This window comes from Thermobia domestica, chromosome 10 (assembly GCF_964235325.1).
Source record: "Thermobia domestica chromosome 10, izTheDome1.hap1.1, whole genome shotgun sequence".
In the NCBI taxonomy this organism is placed as follows: domain Eukaryota; kingdom Metazoa; phylum Arthropoda; class Insecta; order Zygentoma; family Lepismatidae; genus Thermobia; species Thermobia domestica.
Window position 1 is genome coordinate 117612627 of NC_137463.1, and position 22693 is coordinate 117635319.

A 22693-nucleotide genomic window follows, 5' to 3' on the forward strand; every position below is an offset into this window, starting at 1 on the left:
TATCCAGTCGAAAACAGCAGTGTCGTGAAGTAAAGGAGGAAAGTGGAAGCGCCGTAACAAGATGTTTCTGCAAGATGAATAAGCGTTCACCACAATGTTTTCAGGGACTTCGTGACGACTTATCCGCCAAAATGTTTTCAGAGACGTTTTCAGGAAGCACTACGACAAAAGAGAAGTCACCATCCGTACCATATAGCAATAACAGAGGGATATCGACAAAGATTGACGCGCTGCCTTCCATACGTGTGACAGAGAAGGTGGGAGGCGATTACATTGAAGAAATGTAACAAGTGTTTTTCTGTGCATAATACCAGATAGGAATTATAACAATGTTTGCCATTACTTTTTATCCATGCCTTGCAATTCAACATTAAGTGTGAAGTTACTGTACCTTATAATTACTCGACACAACGAATTATATGAACGGATCACACCACAGGGAGCCCTCCTCTAAAAAGAAGTCTCCTAATCTGAATCTAAATCTTAGTCTGCTCTTGACTGAATTTATATAGATGGAGTAGATCTTGGTTATACCAACATCAGTTTCTGCGACATCTCGCTTAGTGTGTTAAATATTAGGTGGAATTAATTAAGTCTAGTGTTTTTATATTATAGGTAGTACGATGCTTGTAAATATATAAAACTAGTATATAACGTCATTGCTACAGTGAGTGACGATGGCTTTCTGTAGTGAGTTGCACGTCGGCTCAGCGACCAGCGAATGGAATGTTAGTACATACTTGCATGGGAATGAAAATCTATATCAGAGGACACTTCTTCTGAATTGCCAGTTTAAAATTTCGAAGTACCTGTCTGGTAATGCACTGGTGGTTCTTTGAAAAGATCCAGGAAAAGTCAAAAGTCTCCACCCAAAAGTTTGAAAGTTGAGAAGCAAGAAGATGTAAACCCAAGTGAACGAAATTGTGCACAGATGTTGTGGACGTAAAATGAGAGAATCCGTGTTTCGATTTTCCTGTGAAAAACGGTTGGTGATGCACGGACTTCAAAACCTTTGATCACGAAATGTCAAAAGTACTAATAATAGTATGTTAGATGGGTCTACAGGACATGAAAAATACCAACAAAATTTTGTGTAGGCACAACACGCAAAAAATAAACGAATACAGATTTTTATTTTCTGCGGATAACCGGTTTCAGGAGGGCAAAACCCCCACCCAAAATTTTGAAATTTGACGCTCGAAAGGCAAGAAGAAGTGGACCGAAGTGAGTGAAAATGAGTACAGATATTTAGACGTAAAACGAGGAAATAGTGTTTGGTATTTTTTGGAAAAACGGTTGGGTGGGGCACGGACTCCTCCAAACTTTTAATCACGAAATATGAAAAGTGCTAATAACAATACGTCAGAAGTGCCTAAATGACATGAAGAATTGGAAAGAAACTTTGTGTAGGGACAATACATAGAAAATAAACGAATACCGGTACGGGTTTTTCATTTTCTGCGCAAAAACTGTTTTAGGGGACAAAAGCCCTCACCCTAAAGTTTAAAAGTTAACGCTCGAAAGACAAGAAGAAGTGGACCGAAGGGAATGAAATTGTGAACAGATATCATAGATGTAAGATGAGAGAATAGGTGTTTCGAATTTTCCTCAAAAAATGAAAAAAGCTTGGGTGAACCGAAGCGTTGAGTGGCGGAAAGAGTGAACAGAAGCGAATGAAATTCTGTGTAGATATTTTATATATAAAATAAGGCCTTTCATGTTCAACAAGTATTCAAGTCCGATTTCTTCAAATCTGGCACACTCAACAGTAAGCATAAACAGTGTAGCGTATTTTATAGTATTTCGGGAGGCGCCTTTGACCGCTACAATGTTTTTCCGCATGAACAAAAACACGTGTCGATTTATTTCCTGTTTACTGTTAATTTTCCAAATTTGAAGAAACTTAGATGGGGACTTTGGGAAAAACGAGAGGCCTTATTTTACATATACAATATCTACACACAATTTGATTTGCTTCGGTTCACTCCTTCCTGCATTACTACGGTAAAATTTGCTTTTTTCAGATGGGGCCTTGGCCCCAACACTGTTTTTTCGCACAAACTAAAGATACGTATTCATTTATTGTTTTGTGAATTGTCCCTCTACAAAGTTTCGTTGCAATACTTCATATCCTTTAGGAACTTCTGACGTATACTTATTTGCACTTTTGATATTTTTAATCAACGGTGTAGAAGGTCTGTACCCCACCCAATCGTATATTTTAATAGGAAAATAGGAAACACGTATTCCCTCATTTTACGTCTACAATATATGTGCACAGTTTCATTCACTTCAATCCACTTGTTCTTGCCTCCGAGCCGCCAACTTTCAAACTTTTGGGTGGGGGAATTTGTGGCTATAAAACAGTTTTTCCACAGAAAAAAAAAAACGTATTTGTTCATTTTCTGCATATTATCACTACATAAAGTTCCGTTGCAATTCTTCATGTCCTTTATGCACTTCTGACATACTGTTATTAGCACTTTTGATATTTCATGATCAAAGGTTTGTAGGGTTCCATGAATCACTCAACCGTTTTTTTTTTTTTTTTATAAGGAAAATACCAAACACGCAATTCCTCTTTTTGCGTCTACAATATCAGTGCACAATTTCGATCACTTCGGACCACTTGTTTTTGCCTTTCGGGCGTCAACTTTCAAAATTTTGTTGGGGGCTTTTGCCCCTAAAACCGTTTTTCCGCAAAAAATGAAAAACACGTATTCGTTTATTTCATGTGTAGTGTCTACCTACCAAATTTTACCAAATTCGGAGTGTTACACTTGGGAAGTGTTACTTGTAAGTTCAGTTCTGCTCTTTGGGACGAACTGGCTTCTTTCTGAAAGGTTATTTACTTCAAAGTGAAAGACGAAATTCATTATTCGACGACCTGGAGACAAGTTTTAGTGCCCACTAATAAACGAAATAACATACTATCCAGGAAAAAGTACAGAAATAATAACATACTATGCAGTAATTATGCCGTGCAAGTTTAAAAGTACGTTTATAATAATAATAATAATAATAATAATAATAATAATAATAATAATAATAATAATAATAATAATAATAATAATAATAATAATAATAATAATAAATGCTCAGCTTCACTGTGTAGTTGTCATTTCAAAGAATAATAATATCAATATGCGGAGTCAATCTAACGAACTTACATTCAAAATAACAGTAATTATGGTCTCATTCATTTGGTTATATTTTTAAAATAAAGAAATGAATAACAACATGTAAAGACAAAAGCAATCATCGGTACTAAACATTAATAATAATAATTACTACGAAAGACTAAAACGAATAGCTGGGCTCCTGGGACTTACACTTTTGGCTGAAGTATGTTAAGAACCACTGGGTTCCATAGTCCCCAATGGACCTGAACCTACGACCACGTGCACAAAAAGTAAGTAAATATTTTTGTAACATTGCACACAAGTTTGAGTTATTTGACAATAACATGTGTAGTACTGGCCCCGACTCTTATTTATAAATAAGATCGATCCCATCTAATGTCATACAGACTTTATGGTGGGACCACGTGCATGGATTTTCTGGAACCGGAAGAGTAAATGGAACAACTGCCTAATCTTCAAAGAACGTTCGTTAGATTGAAATGAAAACTACACAATGAAGCAGAACATTTATTGTTATTATTATTATTATTATTATTATTATAAACGTGCTTTTCTACTTGCACTGAGTAATTACTGCATAGTGTGTTATTATTTCTGTAATTTTCCCCGGATTGCATGTTATTTCGTTTATTAGTAGGCACTAATTTGTCTCCAGGTGGTCAAATAAATGAATTTCCGCGTGCACTTTCTTGTAAATAACCTTACAGTTCGTTCCAAAGATCAGAGCTGAACCTTCATTGAGTAAGATTTGAGTTATAGTTTCATGTGGCAGGGTAGGGTAGGATTAACGTCCTGGACGCACGAGTAGTATAGGTTCAAAACGTAGGTTCAAATCCTGGTCAGTACAAAGGTCTTTTTCCACAAAGTGATCTTGAAGAATCGAAGAGTGGCTTCTCATACTAAATGAGTAATCCGTAAGAATGTAGAAGCAAACAGCTGTATCATAATAAAGACGATTTACAAATGTTGGTTGGGAAAGGTCAAATAATAACTATGGGGTTACTGGGACAATTCGAAACATTTAATTGGTCTGTAGTATCCACTTTCCATGTTATTGTTCTTAGAAAGGAACACTAAACCTTTTGTTAAATATGCTTCGGGTAGAGTAACCGTTGGTGTATTGGTACCGTCGTAGAGTTGCAAATGGAAAATCCCGGTTCAAATCCCCATCAGTACTGTGTATTTTTTTCATAGAACTTTCGCTACCAACGTTGGTTGGAGAAGTTACAACTCAAGAATCCGAATAAACAGTGTGTGGAGTCTTCATCATAACAGAGTAATGATAAGTAGTTTTCATATCTATATTCATCTCGTCTCTCTCTCTCTCTCTCTCTCTATCGATCTTTTCTGACGTTTCCTTATCATGTCTTGCATCTTTCTCTTCTCTATCTCACACACACACACAAATACACACTTTATATAAAGGAAATAAGTAAAGTCTCTTCATTCACCTGTGGGTTACCGACTCCCAATCCAATCACCGTGCCACTGCAATGACCCGTTTCAGCTCTAGCGTGTTCATTCTGTCATTGCGAATACAACGTTATATTCGTAATAGGTGCAATTGAGAGTGGATGTTTGGAACGGACAGACGAATGTTCAGAAATTACTAGAAAATGGCTCCCTTTTTGGTCATTCAAGAGAGATTTTATTTATATTAATTTGACACAAAATTCGTTTCCATCCTAAATTCTTCAATTTGTTTTATCCAAGTATGAAATGCGTAATATGCAAGATTTGCTACAACTATATGGAACCAACATCCAATTTTCCTTTTCAACATTTCTAACTTTTCATTATGATACAACTTTTTATGTAGGCTCTTTCTGACAGAATTTAGCAGTAAAACAAAACTCATTCAATTTTTCTTTCTGTCTTTTCTCTATATCTTTTCTTTTTTTGTTCAGTTTGCATTTGTAGTTTTGAATGGAAGGTATGACGTACGATACCCACTAGGTTTATTATAGTGTATTTTAGATCAGTACATTTAATGAACACTAGCGAATTTGCAACCGAGCCACGCGGAAAGATAGGATGTGTTAAACTTTTGGCATGATCCTAGATGTGTCTCGGAGCTTTTCAGTTTCATTGGAAATTGAGTACAGTAGAGCGTCGATTATCCGAACGTCGGTCAACTGAACGACCGCTTAACCGAACTGTGTACTCGCTCGCACCTGTTACTCTCCCATCCTACCGTCCATCATCCCCCTCACTCCCAAACCAAGTTTCCCACAGTAGTCGCCGCACTGAGCCACCGCTGGCGGAACATTGTTTTTAATGGGGCCTTCATAAGGCGCTGCTGACCGGCCAAGCCGCCAGTCGCTGTGTTTCAACAATCAGCACACTTCTGTCGGTTTGGCACTGACTGTAGAAGTACAGCCCAGTCCAGTCCAGTACAGTCCAGTTCGATTATCCGAACAAACCAGTTTTCCGAACACCCATGTCCCCCAATTACTTCGGATAATAGACGCTCTACTGTAATTACTTAATTTGATCACCAAGTTTGGTATTCATTTTGAAAATGATCTAATGAATTTTTCAAGCATCGTCTACGGATATATTCGAATCGCTCTGACAAAAAAAAAAGTTTTTTCTATATTACTGTTGGATTTCTGGAAACGGAACTTTATGTTAGTTTTTCTTCTTACTGCGTTTAAAATCCATTTTTTGCTCTGCTCCCCTTTCTTTTTCTTCTATCTGCTTTTGTCTCTCTGCCTCACTTCTGTTCCGTGGTTTCAATTTTGCACTGAGATTTAAGTTTCCATCTACATCAAAATATGATTCTTGTTTAGTTTCATTTTTATTCTTTCACTTTATTGACACAGATACATGTATATTTTGAAATTAGAATTGTGCTCACATTGTTGCTGATTTTAATATGAGGGAGAGGAAACGAGGAGAGAGAGAGGGAGAGTCTTTCTACCAGACACTATTGTGGGATAAGAAGGTATATATTGGATGGCCTAGCTGCAAGGTGTTATTTGTCGCTTTTTTATATGCAGAGTGTATAAGTTCAGTAATTCACCATGAATATAGTCAATTAGAAGTGTTTTTGTAACGAAGAAATAACAACATGAAATGTGAAATCTCTTTTAACAAATTGTCGAGATTTGAGAGTCGACAAACTTTACACGTCTGGTACCGATTACCCCGAAGCCCCAGTAGTCAGAATTAGCTTGGGATAGGGAACTTATATATTAAAAGAATGACAATCTCAACCAAATGCAGACGTCTTTAAGTGTGAGAGAAAAAAAAAATAATTAAAACTCTCATTTGTAGTTCTATTAATCTTGTAGTTCTGAGTATATGTCAAAATTACTGACAGAAATAAGGACAATGATTTATGGTTATTTTGTAGAAAATTCTACTTTATTATCACAACAATTTCATCTTCCGATTTGCTTAGTCGTGAAAAATTGTAGAGTATATTGCTATACTACGTGAAGTACGTGTACTCTCGCTGATTTCTGATAACAATCAGAAACAGAGGTAAAAGATAAATTACAGTTATTTTTTAATTAAGGGGAAGTATAACTACTTGTTTGGCATTTTTTTGGTTTAAAATGTATGTTTGAGTTCACCCTCTTCCCCTTCAACATTGGATACGGATTGCAAGAACTTTTTTAAGATTTTGATTATTGATCTAGTATATTTCAAGCATCATTTCTCGGATCTAGGCATGTGCGATATATCGATATATCGATATCGTTGATATCGATATTGACATATATCAACATTCGATATCGCAAATATATCAACATTGATATATCCATATCCTAAATTTTCGACATCGATCTTGGGGAAAGGCGAGGCATATAGTTCCCCTAAGACTGGCGATGGATAACGAAACAAAACTTAGTTTTTTACAATAATGTCTTCCAATGACAATTTCGTTATTACCACAATAGCAATATAAATATATCCACTTGCAAATTTACAATATTATATACTGTAATTTCTTAGGCGCTAAAACTTTTCTGTTCCCGAAAAAAGAAAGAAAAACCACCTGTTACGCTAGTTTTAGACGGAAGCATTTATCGTAGAATTTCTCGTAGCAGATGTGCTGCCAAAAATTTCATATAATATTCTATGGCATGAAAAGTATATGGTGCTTTTAAACGGTAGCATTTTGATAAGCATCTGTCGTGACGTAGCAAACAAATCACTCTAGAAGAGCGCAATTATAACTCCGAAATTAAGCGTGAGGTAGCTAAAGCTATAGTAATTGTAACAATAGTTCTCGCCGGTCATATTAAAAAACGAAAATCACAAAGAAGTATGTGGGCAAAGAGCATCCCTACTCCAACTCATTTTTCTTTACTACAATTCATTTTCCCACACAAAACAAAGAGCATGGAAATTTGGCACAAAATCTTTCGCTTCTTTTTAACACACCACAGCGCTGCAATCGGACCAGAAATGCTGGGGAAAATGCTACGAAATAGAGCAGGTTCTATCGACAAGAAATGCCATAGGATATGCCATGGCATTGGAAATGCTATAGCATTTGCTACTTTACACGGTAGGATATCGATGATACGATTTTTGCTACGAGAAATGCTACGATAAATGCTTCCGTCTAAAACTAGCCTTAGAAACAAGTGCTTCGAACTTTGACCGAGAATTTATCATAAGGAAGTTTTTTTTTTTTTTTTGTTGTTGTTGTTGTTGTTCCTGTTTCTCGATTTCCATCCCATTTTGGCCTTTGACACCACTTATTCACAAAAACTGCACACATGACCGCTATATGCAGAAATGCTTTTATGCAGACTCAGAGATTTGGAAAGGAAATGAGTATTCAATAATAATAATAATAATAATAATAATAATAATAATAATAATAATAATAATAATAATAATAATAATAATAATAATAACAGTGGTTCGGATCCAACTTTAAACTCTAGTTCTCGTTCTGTAAAGCATAGCTTTTAACAAACGACGTAAATACATATCAATCAATCAACCAACCGATAAGTCTCAGGTTCAGAGAGCTTTTAGGTAAGGAGCGCTAAAGATTCTATATTTCTCTTTATTCAAGGTACAGGTACTTGAAGTTTCGGGATACAAATTCCATTTCCATATCCTTTTCCTAGGACACAATTTCAAAATATATCTTTTTGGTTCAAAGAGTGAGCCGTCTTACCATCCTTCCTATACGGCTGTTCGTCCAACGAATGAATCATATTCTCGCTCCTTTGGGGCTTATGGTGACTGCCTCAAGGAACTAGGAACAGAAGTATTCACACTACAAATTTGTCTTATTAAGTACAATTAAGTACCACACATTTTGATTAAACTATACTAGGCTTGTCACACAGATTGAATCGGTCGGGAAAAGACCATATTTGTATTTTCCAACGATAAATCCTGAAAGTAAAAACCAGACCTTTGGAGGAAGGGGGCCCTCCGCCCATCTTAGATCCGCCAGTAATTACAGCGCAGCTGAGCAGTTTTAACTTGAATAATAAGTAGCCGAGCTGCTTGAGTAAGTAATCTGTTGATTAGATGTTAATGTGTTGAAACTCTGTAAAAATTTATTTTCCTATACATCAAATTTTGTCTCATTGACTTCCAATGCTACACTTCAAACCCTCATTACTTCTGCCCCGTATACACTTCCACCTAAAATGTTATATTTGGGCTGAGTTGACAGCTTTTAAATTGTGTCCAAGCTTCGTCAAATTTCTAAAAACGGTTGGATGCCCACTCATTTTTACTAAGAAATCAATATACCAAATTCGTCTTCCTAACGTGAGAAACTCTATATTTGGCGTACATTTTAGACTCCCTAATTCCTTAGAATACGCATTTTAATGAAAATGAACATGACAACAACCCAGTTCGAAGTATATCTTAACTATGTTTAAAAAATCCTTTTAGAGGGTTTAGTCATTTCTCGTCATGATAGACAAGTCTTTTCCGTTTGTATAATATAGATACAAAGGGAAAACAAAATCCGGAATAATCTAATATCTCGCGAAATATACAGATCAGCAAAATAGAAAAAACACGGGTTAAATAGTTTCTTAAAAACTAACCAATGATACCAAACGCAATCCCTACCCCAGCCCTTTCGGGGGTACAGGGGGTAACTTTAAAATTTTAAATGGGAACCCCAGTTTGTTATTACACATTTGGATTCTCCAGAAAAAGTGACAGTGATTTGGCAGAATTGAAAGCAGTTCCTTCACGGATGGCGGTTGAATCGACACACACAAAAAGGGGAAGTATCGAAATGTTAGGAAAGTGCGTAATAGTTCTGTGGTCAGACGTTTAGAGTACTGGACTGCAGAGTCGGAGGTCCTGAGTTCGATCCCCACGCAAGGTAAGTTTTTCCTTTGTTATTTCCCCCAAATAATAATTCCATGTGTTTTAACTTCAATTAGTATTTTATTCAAGTTACATACAATATAAATTTTGATAATTATTTTACAAATTAGCTTTAAGAAATGGTTTTTAGTAATAGGGTTATTAGGACTAGCGTTTATAGAATTATTTACAACAAAAACAAACCATTTTTGTCACCATTTGTATTTCCTTGCAAGTTATTAAATTATGGGCAAATATTATTTTTATCGAAGTTAAAATATGCGAATTCATTATTTGGGTACAAAATACACATAAAAATGTTACTCTGTGTGGGAATCAAGCTCAGGAGCTCTGTTACCACAGTCCACTACGCTAACCGTATGGCCACAGAGTACGGGACTGATAATTCGCCTTTTCATAACGTTTTGGTTCTCCCTCTTTTTTGTGTGTCGATTCAAGCGCCATTAGTGAATGCACTGTTTTCAATTCTGGGTCAAATCATTGTTACTTTTTTCTGGAAAATCCAAAACTACAGGAAAAAATGGGGATTCCCATTTAAAATTTTAAAGCTACCCCGTACCCCTCAAGGGCTGGGATGTGGGGTTGTGTTTGGTATCATTGGGTAGTTTCTCAAAACTATTTAACATGTGTTTGTATTATTTTGCTGATCTGTAATATTTCGCAAGGTATTGGACCGTTCCGGGACTGTTTCCTCACCCTGTATATTGAATATATATTCTCTAAACACACAATTAAAATTAAAAATCAAGTTAAGATTTTTTCTCATAATTTTGAAAATAAAAATGTATTCATGTTTGGCCTACCTGTTCGTACCTGTAATCCAACCAACAGCAATTATAGCATTAGCGACCATGTCAACCGGAACAAAATCAATTTTAATGCCGTACGGTATTTGCAACGAGCGTAAAAGACCAATTCCCATTCCAGCAAGTAGACCACTTGCTCCGTTATAGCCTTGAATCCAGCCTGGCATTGGCTCGTTCATCGTACAAGTTACTGTGGAAAAATATTAAATTTGAAATAATTATGTGCTCACACTACAACTTAAAGACAATACTAACTTTTTAAATTCTATCATAGCAGTCTTGAATCTGGCTGGCAGTAGATTTACATCTGATCAGGCCCGTATTTACGGAAGTGCTATTCTGTGCTCGAACACAGTGTAATCAGCACATTAACAGTGTTTTGATATAGGTAATTTGCATACTAAATTTTTGCGATATTATGGGAATACTTAATCTTTAATTAGGACTATTAGCATATTCAATTTATATGATTTGCATATGTAGCAGAGGGAGCAGACGACATATTAGTATTTTATGTATATATATTGTTTGTGTAGCGTATTTGATTATATGTAGATTGACATCAGGACTGGACATGATACTGGGACAGCGATACTTCGATATGATTTACATATAATAATGGAGAAGATATAACATTTGAGTTTGCAATACGCTAGTGTTTGCTTTTCATCGAGGTAGAGAAGCCCTCAGAAAAAAAAAACTTCAAGAAAGCTTGCTTCTCTGATGGGGCTTTGTCTGACTGAAGCTTGGGTATGTACAGTTACCCACTGTAGCCACCTTATTTTGATATAGTAACCATGAGCTTCAAACTTTGTCTATAAGCAGAGATAGTCACACTTCCCAGTGTGTTATTTGTGAGGAACATACACTGCTTCTGTTTAGACGACAAGTCGATGTTCACAATGGGTTCGAAGCAATCGAAATTTTAGCGTGTCGGTGGCAAATCGACGATACAATAGAGTGTGAACTTTGCTAGCCACACCTTCTTTTCACGTCCCAGATACAAGATGCGTCGTTTTACCAACGAACTTCTGCTTGGCTGGAGAAGTTGAAAATTTTGAAATTTTGGAAGAGTCCACTTTGGTCCTAGATGTAATGATTCAGAAACACCCGTCAGATGTCTCTGGTGTGTGATAATTTTCGTCTGCCTTCCCCAGCATGTTCTGCTACAAGAGTATGTTTTAGTATTGTGTAAATAAACTTTCTGGATGAATCCGTATTATTTAGATATATTTTAAATCGTTATTAGGTTTGTTATGATAGTAATGGCTTGTACTAATAACAATCAGAAGCCTAGTTGATGGTTTTGAGAGGTAACCTTTGGGCAAGCACAAACCTTAGTTTTTGTTAAAACCTCCACCCATATACAAATGCTGGATGCTAAAGAAGGGAACTCTCATCCCAAGAAACAATCCTTATTTTCAGGAGTCAGTTAATGACAGCCCTTGAGAGGCTGTCCTCAGATTAAGTAACATGTGTAGTTTGCTTATGTTATTGCATTTACGCTGATAAACAATTCTAAAGCTAAAAACATTAAAAGTAAACATTGCAGGTTGACGCCATCCTAAACGTCACTTGGACAAGAGTTTAAGTAATTCGTAACGAGATGGCAGCACACGTCGCGACAGGTCAGCGAGCATGGCCAGTGACAAGTTTGTTAATTGTATTTGTGTTTAAGTAAACATTGTTAATTAATATGATATAGTGCGTGTGAGCTATAGATATCAAATTAAAGCTTATTAAATAAGCTAGCTAACGAATATAGTGACATAAAACAATTTAATTGGTGTGAGCTACAATGCGAAGAAAAGCAAACAAACTTGTTGATTTTAAAAGTTAAGTAGGTCACAAGTAGGCTTCCTGTGAGGGTGGAACCTACCCTACCTATTTTGGTAGAAGTGGCTGAAAGTGGTTTGACCCGACGCGGAGTTTGAACGAACAATGAACTTCCGTTTGGATAAAACCAAGAAGTGGATGACACTCGAGGCAGTTGTTTGAAGGTGTTGGTGGTAGACACATCGTTTGCGACAAGTTCGGTTTTAAGTGACAGTTTTACTTAACCGTTGAAGTGAATCGAAGACTTAAAACATGGTGATCGTGTGCTAAGCTCATTCTTGGTAAATTTTATAGAGCTTCTGATCCATTGGTCCTGACGAACGTAGTGTGCCAGTTATTTATATTCACCGTGACCAATGTTTCGTTACAGTACATTCGCAGCTCGAATCGACGATATAGTACCCGTGTACAAGAGACTGAGTCTATAGCCTTGTACTCGTAGGGACCGAGTTAAAGGATACTACATATTAAATTGTAAATAGTTATTTCATACGTCACCATATCTGTATATATTTTCATCCATTAGTGCTTCGTGTAAATAGTTATATTATTCATGTGATTTCTTGTTGTTGCGAATGAGCAAGACTTTCAGTGCAAGTATTATTAATAGCACGATGCTCAGAAGTACATCCTCCACTGCCGCCACTGGAGTAGCGAGAGACAGAGGTTATTGATGACAGATCCATGAGGAAGCGAGAACAGCAGAGATCCAGATATCCAGAGGAAGAAGTAATCCAGTAACCCCATCCAGAATTTGCTGTCAACTATAGGGAGCTGAAGGAATCAGCGGTGAGGTGCTGAATAATTGGAACACACATAGATGGACACTACAAGAATGAAGACATCGGTGAAAGTGGTTCAATAGTGTGCACAAACGGTATTATAAGCGAGAGCTCCGCTTCACTATCAGTGTAATTCTAAAGTTTAAAGTAAAAAAAAATTTTTTTCTCGTATTCGTGTCTACGCGCGAGTGCGTTGTAAAAATGTATTTTCACACTTGGAATGTCCAATCAGCTCATTAAAAGGATTGAAGCGGAAATTTTGGATTCCCTTTTCTTCACCCAGCTTTGCCGTCAGGTATGTGTTGAAATTTTCTGTCCTTATGTTTTCTTTTCAGGCCAGATGCCGGCATTAGGTACAAACCGTGAATCTGATGAGCATGTTTCATGTCAATGTGGGTAATTTTCACACTCAGGGTGGATGTTAAAACTGCGTATCCCTGTAATCAAGAGTTTCATGTTGCATATCTTCTAAATTATCTTTTCAAAATTTTATTTTCTATACTTTAGACTCTACCAACTGATCTAATTTCATTTGTTTAAACTTTGTGAGTGGAAGGGTGCGCATAATCAACGTAATTATTAGCTAGTGTGTGATGCTTCCTCCCACATTAGCATTTTACTAAATTAATTAATTATCAAATTTATGCATCACATACATTAAATCTTCCCCACGTTCACAAAGAACTTGGATGCCGTTCGCGTGGGGCACGGCACACACCAACCTGAGTGTAACTTTTGTATAAATGTCCCTTGTAAAGTTTGTTTTGGTTAGTTAACGTTCTGGCAAGAAAGTAAAGTTTAAAGTTTTCATTTGTCTGTTTATTTGGATTATGATGCCACAACGACAGAAGAAAATTACTCACCGGATTCACGGATATTAGGACAAGCCAGACGCGAGTCAGTATTTGTTTTCTTTCAGGTTGTCGCGAGAAGCCATCCAGAAAGTTTAAGATTTATTTCTGTATTTGCTTATCGGGGCGTTAGTTGTATTATTGCTTTTGTGTTTTATGTGCATTTTGAAAGTGTGTTGAAATCTTTAGAGCTTTTGGAGGGGAATACTATATTAGAGAACAGCTAGGCACATTAGAGAATATTTTTTTAAGCAATTTTGGTATAACACATTTATGGTTTTAACGCGAAGAAAAGCTAGAGAAATGGAGGGTTCCGCAGACAAGAGTTTTGTACAACAAGATGAATTTGCGCAGGTTATAGAGTTCCCGTCGGAGTCTCAGGACACCGTAGGTGATGCAATTAGCGTTGTAAATACTTCTCTCCAGGAAGTAGTTCCGCCTGAAGAAAGTACCGTACACACAGAAAGAGTTAACGAACCGGAGCAGGTTAGGGAACCGATTCCGTCCACCTCAGCGCCAGTCACTAACACCGTCACTGACCCGTGTCTCGCGTCGCTGTTTACTATGATTAAAGAAATGGCAGAGAGACAAGAAAAGTCGTTAACTGAGATTTCTGGTAAATTAGAAACTCAAGAAAAGAAACAAGAGAAAACATTAAGTGAAATTTCAGATAAATTAGAAAAACAAGAAAAAGCACAGGAACGGTCACTGTTAGAAATTGCCGAGGAATTAGAAAAACACGAACAGAAGCTAGAGAAGCAGGAAAGGGCACAAGAGAGGACGTTAGAAGAGATTGATCACAGGCAGGAGAACGCTAGTAGAGTTATGCTAGATAGGTTAGAAGCTGTCGAGAAGCAAATTACTGCCAGTTTCAGGCAGGAAATGGTCCAGAATGTCTCAGAGCTGGAGGCCAGGATAGATTCCTCGGCGGAAGCTCTGGAGTCGCGGATCACAGCATCCTGCCAGGAGCTGAAAACTTCTGTCGAGGCCACAGAAGAAAGAGTGAACCAATTAGAAGTCAATATTGAGAATAGGATAGGTGAAATATCAGAGGTCCTTGGTTCGGATCTAGCGCAGGTCTCTCGAGATATCAACCATTTACGTGGTGACATGGAGAGGGGGTGAGAATATAACCGCTATGTCGAGCGAAGTAGACCGTGTAAAGGCCACCGTGGAGAGTTCCGTAGGGCACTTGCAGTCAAAGTTAAGACGTGCGGAAATGAGATGGGAGGAACAGTTGGAACTGTTAAGGGAGTCGGTGCGAGAGAGTAGTTCCAGTTGTCAAAACACAGCCTCTGTCTCACATGATGGAGTTGACACGCCGGTCGCTGGACCGAGCCATGCGAGACAGTCCCCTGAGCTCTCGAGACGTGAGAGTTCAGATGAGCAGGCTGCCCCTCCCACCACCAACAATAACAACAACAATAACAATAGTAGTGTGTCTACTTGTCAAGTTGCATCTGCGCTAGGGCTATTGCATAGAGATTTGTCTCTTCCCACTTTTCCTGGGACCGAATCGGAAGTGCAAGCTCATAACTTCCTGGTAGAACTCGAAAACTACTTTGATCTAACTGGGGTTCCGGAAGAAAGGCGTCTCGCATTTTCATCCCACTCTTTTCGAGGGATATCACGACAATGGGTGCAGGTCACAATAGGGAAGTGCCGGAACTATCAGGACCTTGTAAAGCATTTCAAGGAAGCATACCTGAGCGAAGAGAAGCTAGCTAACCTCCGTGCCTCTATCCTAACTTCGAGATTCGAGATACGGGGCAGCAAGAAACCTACAGAATACCTGTTGGAGTTACTACACACTAACAGTATTCTCGACCCTCCTTTGACGCCCCAAATATTGTTAAGGGTATTGCCAAGACAATTGCCGTTTTCAATCTATAGGTGCATAGTTTCTTCGAAAACACGCTCTATAGATGAGTTGCTTAGCATAGTAGGTGAGCTGCAGTCCACCTACCAGCAACCGAATTCGAATAACAGGGGGGGAATCAATGCCCTCACAATCGAAGAAGAAGAAGAAGAAGCAGGGCGCTCTTCCCCCCACGAAGGAACAGTAGGCCGAGTAACCCCACGAGAAACAGGAGGTTCCATAGGGACACTGGATCTTATCAGGCTAGGGGTACTAGGAGAGGCTATAATAATCGAGACGGCAATCAAAACGGTAATTGGCGTTCGAGAAACTCCAGTGGTCAATCTCGTGACGATGGAGGGTCTCGAACTGGGAACAATAACAACAGAGGGCAAAGGCGAGGAAGGAACCGGGGTCGTGGTAATACGCAGCAGAGAGACAATAATCGAAACAGTGACTATGCTACAGAGGTGAACGAGCTCCGTGTTCACGAGCAGAGGGCTACTCAGTCCACGAGACAAGTCTCGTCTCGTGGCAATTCCCGTGCGAATAGCCCAGGGAACAGTCAGAGAAACTGAGAACTGTCCGCATGTTCTCAGGACGGTCACATGAATACTAGCGTGCTGGATATTCTAGGAGAACCGGCGAACTTTAATACTGGGAATATGCGTAATAGTGCTGTGGAACATAGTCATGTATTAGAAGAAAAGGAAGAAGATAGTTGTGAGATATATGTGAAAATTGTAGCGACACTAGAGAATGAGGACTGTGATGCATGTAAGAGAATTATTGGCACCACACATTTCAATCGTGTAGGAAACGACGACATTCGTCATTCAGAAATTATGTTTTTGAAAAGAAATGGGGACAAAATTAAAATTGATAGAAATTTGTTCGATGAGACAAATGCGATTTTTAGAGATCTCTTAGAGACGTCAACTGAGAAATTACCTACGAATAATTTAGTAACACTACCGGAAGTAGAAGTAGGCTTGTTTGAAAACAAAGTTCTGGCTTTATTGGATAGCGGAGCAAGTATTTCTGCGATTTCGCTCCAGTGTTGGGAAGTAATAAGACAGCGTGACCCCCACCGGCGTTTATTAAATCATCCAATATACGTGTCAGTTCTGCATTCGGTGGTTCCCTTGCATCGATCATTGGTCAGGTGTTATTAGAACTAATTATTGCGGGAAAGGAGTTCTATACTTCAGCAATAATTGTGAAAGGGCTCAACCGTGAACTCATTTTGGGTTCACAGTTTTTCGTGGAAAGTAGGGCAATACTAGATTATGAAAGGAGCGTAGTAGTAGTCCCCGACGTTCGCCCGAATGACTCATCCTCATTCTCTTTTATGACCGGGATTTTTGAACTCCGTTCCCTTTTACGGCTAAGATGAATGCTTTGGTACCTCGATTCTGATTGGCTGAGAGGTGTCACGTGACATTAGGCCCCGCCCACGCGGGAAATTCAAATTTTTTAGGTCACGTGGTATGACGTCATGAGTCACCCCGACCTCACCCTGGATTTTTGAAATTTGTTCCCTTTTACGGGTAAGATGTGTGTTTTGATTGGTTGATAGCTGTCACGTGATTTTAGACCCTACGATATTTGAAATTCGTTCCCTTTTACGGGTAAGATGAGTGTTTATGATTGGCTGATAGAGGTCACGTGATCTTAGGCCCTGTGACTTTTGAAATTCGTTCCCTTTTTACGAGTAAGATGAGTGTTTTGGTACCTCGATTCTGATTGGCCGACAGAGGTCACATGATCTTAGACCCGCCACACACCCCATGAGTGAAATATAGAGCGATATGTCGGTGATCACCCTAGACCTGTATTTTAGAATTTTGTTCCCTTTTATGGTTATCCTTAAAGTTCCCATGGAGGATTCAACCTCCTCCTTAAATAACCCTTTTTTGGTATCATGATATTGTACTGAAGTTTACATTAAATATTATCGTTCTCTTTGACAGATAAGATGATTCTTACCTTGATGGAGATCCTGTCCTTGAATTAGTAGCCTATGTCTCTGGAAGTAACAATGGTGAAAGAGGGGTGTCGCTTGTAGATTTCTTATAACACATTGTTGTGAGTTTAAGCGTTTTATTGCTCAGTAAGCGCTTCATTAATGGAAACAGTGTTGCCAGATTTTTCTTACCTAAACTGCTCCGATTCTTTTCGAAACGGTTCCGCAGAGTGCAAGAATTTTCAAACTAAAAATTTTTCGAACTAAAAAAATTTCAAAACCAAAAAAAAAATTTCAAACAAAAAGTTTCAAACAAAATTTTCGAACTAAAAATTTTGAAACAAAAATTACAAAAATTTTCGAACTAAAAATTTAAACAATTTTTTTTGAACAAAAAATTTTAAACTAAAAACTTTCGAACTAAAATTTTCGAACCCAAAAAATTTTCGAACCAAAAAAAATTTCAAAAATTTCGAACCAATTTTTAAAAACAAGTTTCGTACTAAAGATGTAAACCACATCTAAAAATTTTCAAATCCAATTTTTTTCGAACTAAATTAAAAACCAAATTTTGGACACTAAAAAAATTCTTTAATTATTTTTTCGAACAAAATCATGTAAACCAAATCTTGAATATATTTTCCACCTTAAATTTTCAAGATTACCATGATTTGAAAACAAGTGTTCAGGGTTTCAAGAAATAATAAAACATATTTTTTTTCAACTTGTTGTATTTTAACGAAAAGTATGTGGTCTTCCTATACATGTTTATTAACATAATAAATACAGGATCTAGTTTAATGAATATGTTGGACGTATCATCATCTTCGAATCTTGTAGCCGTATCCTGTAAAGAAAAAGAAGAAACGACGGATTACTTTATGAATTTCTTTTTTTTCTGAAACAATAAAAATGAGTCAATATTGATAAGAGAGAAATAAAACTTACTCGTAAATGATGGATCTGTTTAGGCTCATCTTCCTCCTCGGGTACGAGATAACACCATTTCATCCACTGATGGATGTTTACGAACTTTTTCTGGGTACTGCATTTTTCTTGGTGTTGCTGCTTTATGGTCAAGGTTCCTCCTTCGGTACGAGATGACTGCATTTCTTCCACTGATGGTGATGTTGATGATTTATGAACTCTTGTGGGTACTTCATTTTCTTCTTCTTGGTGTTGCTGCTTTGTGGTTAAGGAAGGGAAAGAAGAAAAGGAAAAGGAAAAAAGAAATGGCGGCCTTATTGGGTATTTACAGTTTTTTCTTCTTCATCTTCTTTTTCCAGTTCCATCTTCTGTTTTTTAACGTACCCGTACGGAACCGTATCATAAGAATTGAATTCTTTAAATCGACGTTTTGTGTACTGGATACTGTACATTTTTTCTTCTTTGCGTGTGACGATGGTATGGTCTTTGGTCCTGCATATCTTATGGGGGATAGTGATGGTGACTTGTCCACGGCATTGATTTGTAATCATTTCTTTTAGCGTATTGAAATTTAATTGTTGTCCTGCATTGTAATTTAATGTAAATCCTCTAATTTTGCATATGTAACTGGTGACGTTGGTATCCGGATTGTATATTTCTAGGCTGTAATTTTTTGGTCCTCCACTGACAAATGTTTTGATGTATGCTCGTGGTCCGTAAGACTCCATCTCATTCGATAAGCATCCCAAGTACGTTGAAGGTTCAATGGTTGGCTCCCCGGGCTTTTCTGTAAATATTACAGAATCCGTGTCGAAATATAAAACACGTTCCTGCAACATTTCCAGGTACTTGTACAGTTCCAGGCGTGCCTGACATGTTGTAAATGCACCTAACACGACATTGGTGTTTCGGTTTTGAACAGGCACATGTTCATTGTACTCCCAGAACGCATACAACATCGTATCATTGATGGGTACAATTTGATGGAGTTTAATGTCGGGGGAAGTGAGTTTTTCATAAAATTCTTCCGGCCGGTCAATAATTGTGGTCTGGCTAAAGTTTGATCTTTGGCAAAGCTTTCCCCATAATGAGTTAACACAAAGCTTAGATAAACTTCTTCGTGCAGGATTATTTTCAATTTTGGACGGATCCAATGCAATACCTTCACGCTCCAGGACGGTTTGTATGAATTTTGATTTGTCTTCTTCGGTCACACAGGAACTAGGCCAGCCAGACGCTTCCATTTTTGATTTTAAAAACGTATTGATATATTCCGTGAACAAGCCACCTGTTTTCGTGATGGGATCATATTGTTCAATGTCATAATCCCAAATTTCAAAAATTTCCACTGGTTGATATCCTAATTCTACTGCTTTCTGGATTTCATATGATACCCATGTTCCAGTGAGGCATCGCTCCTGATCGTTGTGTGTACACGTTGCTGTAGGGTCTGGGTTCATTTCTTCGGCACACGCAGCACACAGTGGAAAGAGTAGTTTCTTGTTGCATCGGTAAGGCAGGAGACCATGATAAAGATGGCGACTTGGTAATATCGTCATTTTGATTAGACCATTGACTTTATTTATTGGTGGTATATTTTCATCACCCTGTAGATAAATTCGTGGATGGCCTACAGGGTATTTAGCACACTTATTGATGTAAGGATAAAGCGAGACAATATCGAAATATTTTATTACTTCTCCTGCTTTTTCGTCGACTTGGTGGTACAATTTCACGCAATTGGTCATTCCTCCAAAAAAACTATCTCTTGGATTTAATGGTCTGCGGTTCATGTACGGGTGATTCTTCAGATACGTCGCCATTGCAGGATTTTGTTTTAAGAACTGATTAAATTCGCACTCCCACATTTCATGTACAATGTACCCCAATTCACGCAGTCTTGCATTTTTGCGTTGCGTTCGTTCATAACGGAATTCCATGGTGTCTTCTGGATTGTTGTAGATGGGCTGATTACGGCCTGTAGTAAAACATACTTTACACCCGTGATAAAAGCAGCCGGCATGCTCGTAGACGTGCTCCTCTAACGTCTCAGGATCTTGGTAGTAGCCATCAACATGGAATCCCGCAATAAACACTTCTTTTTGTCGGGCCGCATGTAAGATTTGTTTTTCTTCGGTTTTTTCAATGTAGGCCAGCCATTGTATTGCAGCGATCGATTGGGTACTTCTCCATCGATAGCCATGTGCCGGTAGAATTCCTATGGTATTAGGTTTAAGGAAATTCCGGCGGAATACTAGATTGGAAGCACTGGCAATCGTGATCGTCTCCAAGAAGGGATTCACTTTGGTTTCTGTTTCAAATGACGTCATAAACGAAACGCATGCTTGTCGCAGTACATTGACATCTTGAATACAATACTTGAGAATTTCTTTCTGGAAATCAAACGTGTCATTACGATGATCGTTGTACCACTGCATGAACTTGTTCCTGTCTTCGACGGCCATTTCATCTGCACCATAATACTTCGTTTCTGGAAGTGGTCCAATATATGATTGATTCTCCTTGGTGTTGAAGAAATGCGGGAAGTAGCCTTTGGTTGCGGGTAAATTGAACGCTTTTGACAATTTACTTAATGCCATAGGTAGGAAGTTCAACGAGTCAATGAACGTCAGATTATTCAACGTTAAACTCAGTATCTTGGTCCCATTTAATATGACGTCAGGTCTCCATTGGCATTGTTCTACCATGGTCTTTAGGATGAAATGTCCATCGTATCCCTTAGCGTTGTGCGCGACACAGAAAATCCTATTTATATTGGGACGACGTTCCCGCAAGTACTGGAGAAAATTATAAACTGGATCCTCTCCTTGGAAAATATGCTGGCGCTGACCACACGTACTGCAAGACTGCTGGATATTATTGTTTTCAACACATGCATAACATACTTGTTGTGCAACCAATAAATTTGGAATGTGTACATACGTATTATCGCCAATATTCGTGTCCTGCATAGATTCTATATCATAGAATATCAATAAGGCTTTCTTTGCGTGCATGAGTGAAGGAACACCTGGTTTCAAGCATTGGCGATCGGGAAGCATAAAACATTGATGTGATCCCGGAACAATCTTCTTACAAACATTACAAAAGATCTCATTGCAATCATGAAGTCGTTCTCCACTTCGTACAAAGGAATATACTCTGTAGCATTTAGTACATTGCTTCACCATTTTGCATACAGGTTCCCCTTGATGATATACAATATTACGATGATTATTAAAACATTGTTCCCCATAAAATTGCCGATTGCAGTCGTTGCATAATATCGGCGTTTGATTCTTGTCGCATAGAGGTCTCTGTAAACATTTGGAGCACGTTACAGGACAATTTTTTACATGTCTGTTACGATGATCATACTTTTTATGGCACGCTTCACAGTAGAACTTGGTTGCAAAACAAGCAGTTAAAGATTGGATGATGTCAAAATGGTCAGCCAAACAAATCAAATTTATGGGAGTGCGATTTTCATCGTTGGGCCCCTCGTACATGATGTCACGGCCTGTGAAACTGGTATACACAGTAATTTTATATTCTTTGAGGTATGTCTGGAATTGTCGAATTTCATTTACACTGGCACCATGATCCAAATTGACTCCTGCATTTGAACATAACGCATCGACTTCATCGTCCACAATACATTTCGATTGATCTTTATATTGCTTATAACGTTGCACATCTACATTCTTGTATTTTTTCAGACCAATAGCAATAACAAGGGCGTACGCCAAGCACCTTGAATCTTGATTTTGTACACGTACAATCCCTCGCTTGGTACGTAATAACTCTTCGTTCTCCAGTACTCCTTGCCGCAAACCGCCATAGCCACGTGGTATATCCACACGATGAAAATGAACGGTGAATGGCTCGTGCAGGAGAAATGCATTGTTACTTTGTAACACTCTTTCGAACGAGGCCCACATCGTTTCCAATGTCAAGTTTCGGGCTTGGCGAAAACTCACCCAAAACGGTTTATTCGTGTTGCGTGGTGATATTACCGATAAACCAACCATCGCCTCATCGTCGACATTGGCTAACAAATGGTCCAGCATTGCTTGGAAACTGTTATGTACATACTGTATGATATCGGTTCCTACGGGCGGTGCGTTGAATTGAATTTCGAGCATTCTGCCCTCAATGTTAAATCGTCTATAATGACGAGTGATTTCATTG

At 38.1% G+C, this 22693-nt stretch overlaps 1 protein-coding gene across 2 annotated transcripts in view; it reads right to left on the reverse strand.

Annotated features, from left to right (window-relative positions):
• The window catches only part of LOC145662067 (putative fatty acyl-CoA reductase CG5065), a 122586-nt gene that overhangs the window by 19453 nt on the left and 80440 nt on the right, over positions 1-22693 (reverse strand). For both annotated transcript variants that reach the window (XM_081727404.1, XM_081727402.1), the window contains exon 6: positions 10280-10472. In XM_081727404.1, coding sequence (XP_081583530.1) covers positions 10280-10472 — 193 coding nt within the window. The remainder of the gene's footprint in view (positions 1-10279; positions 10473-22693) is intronic.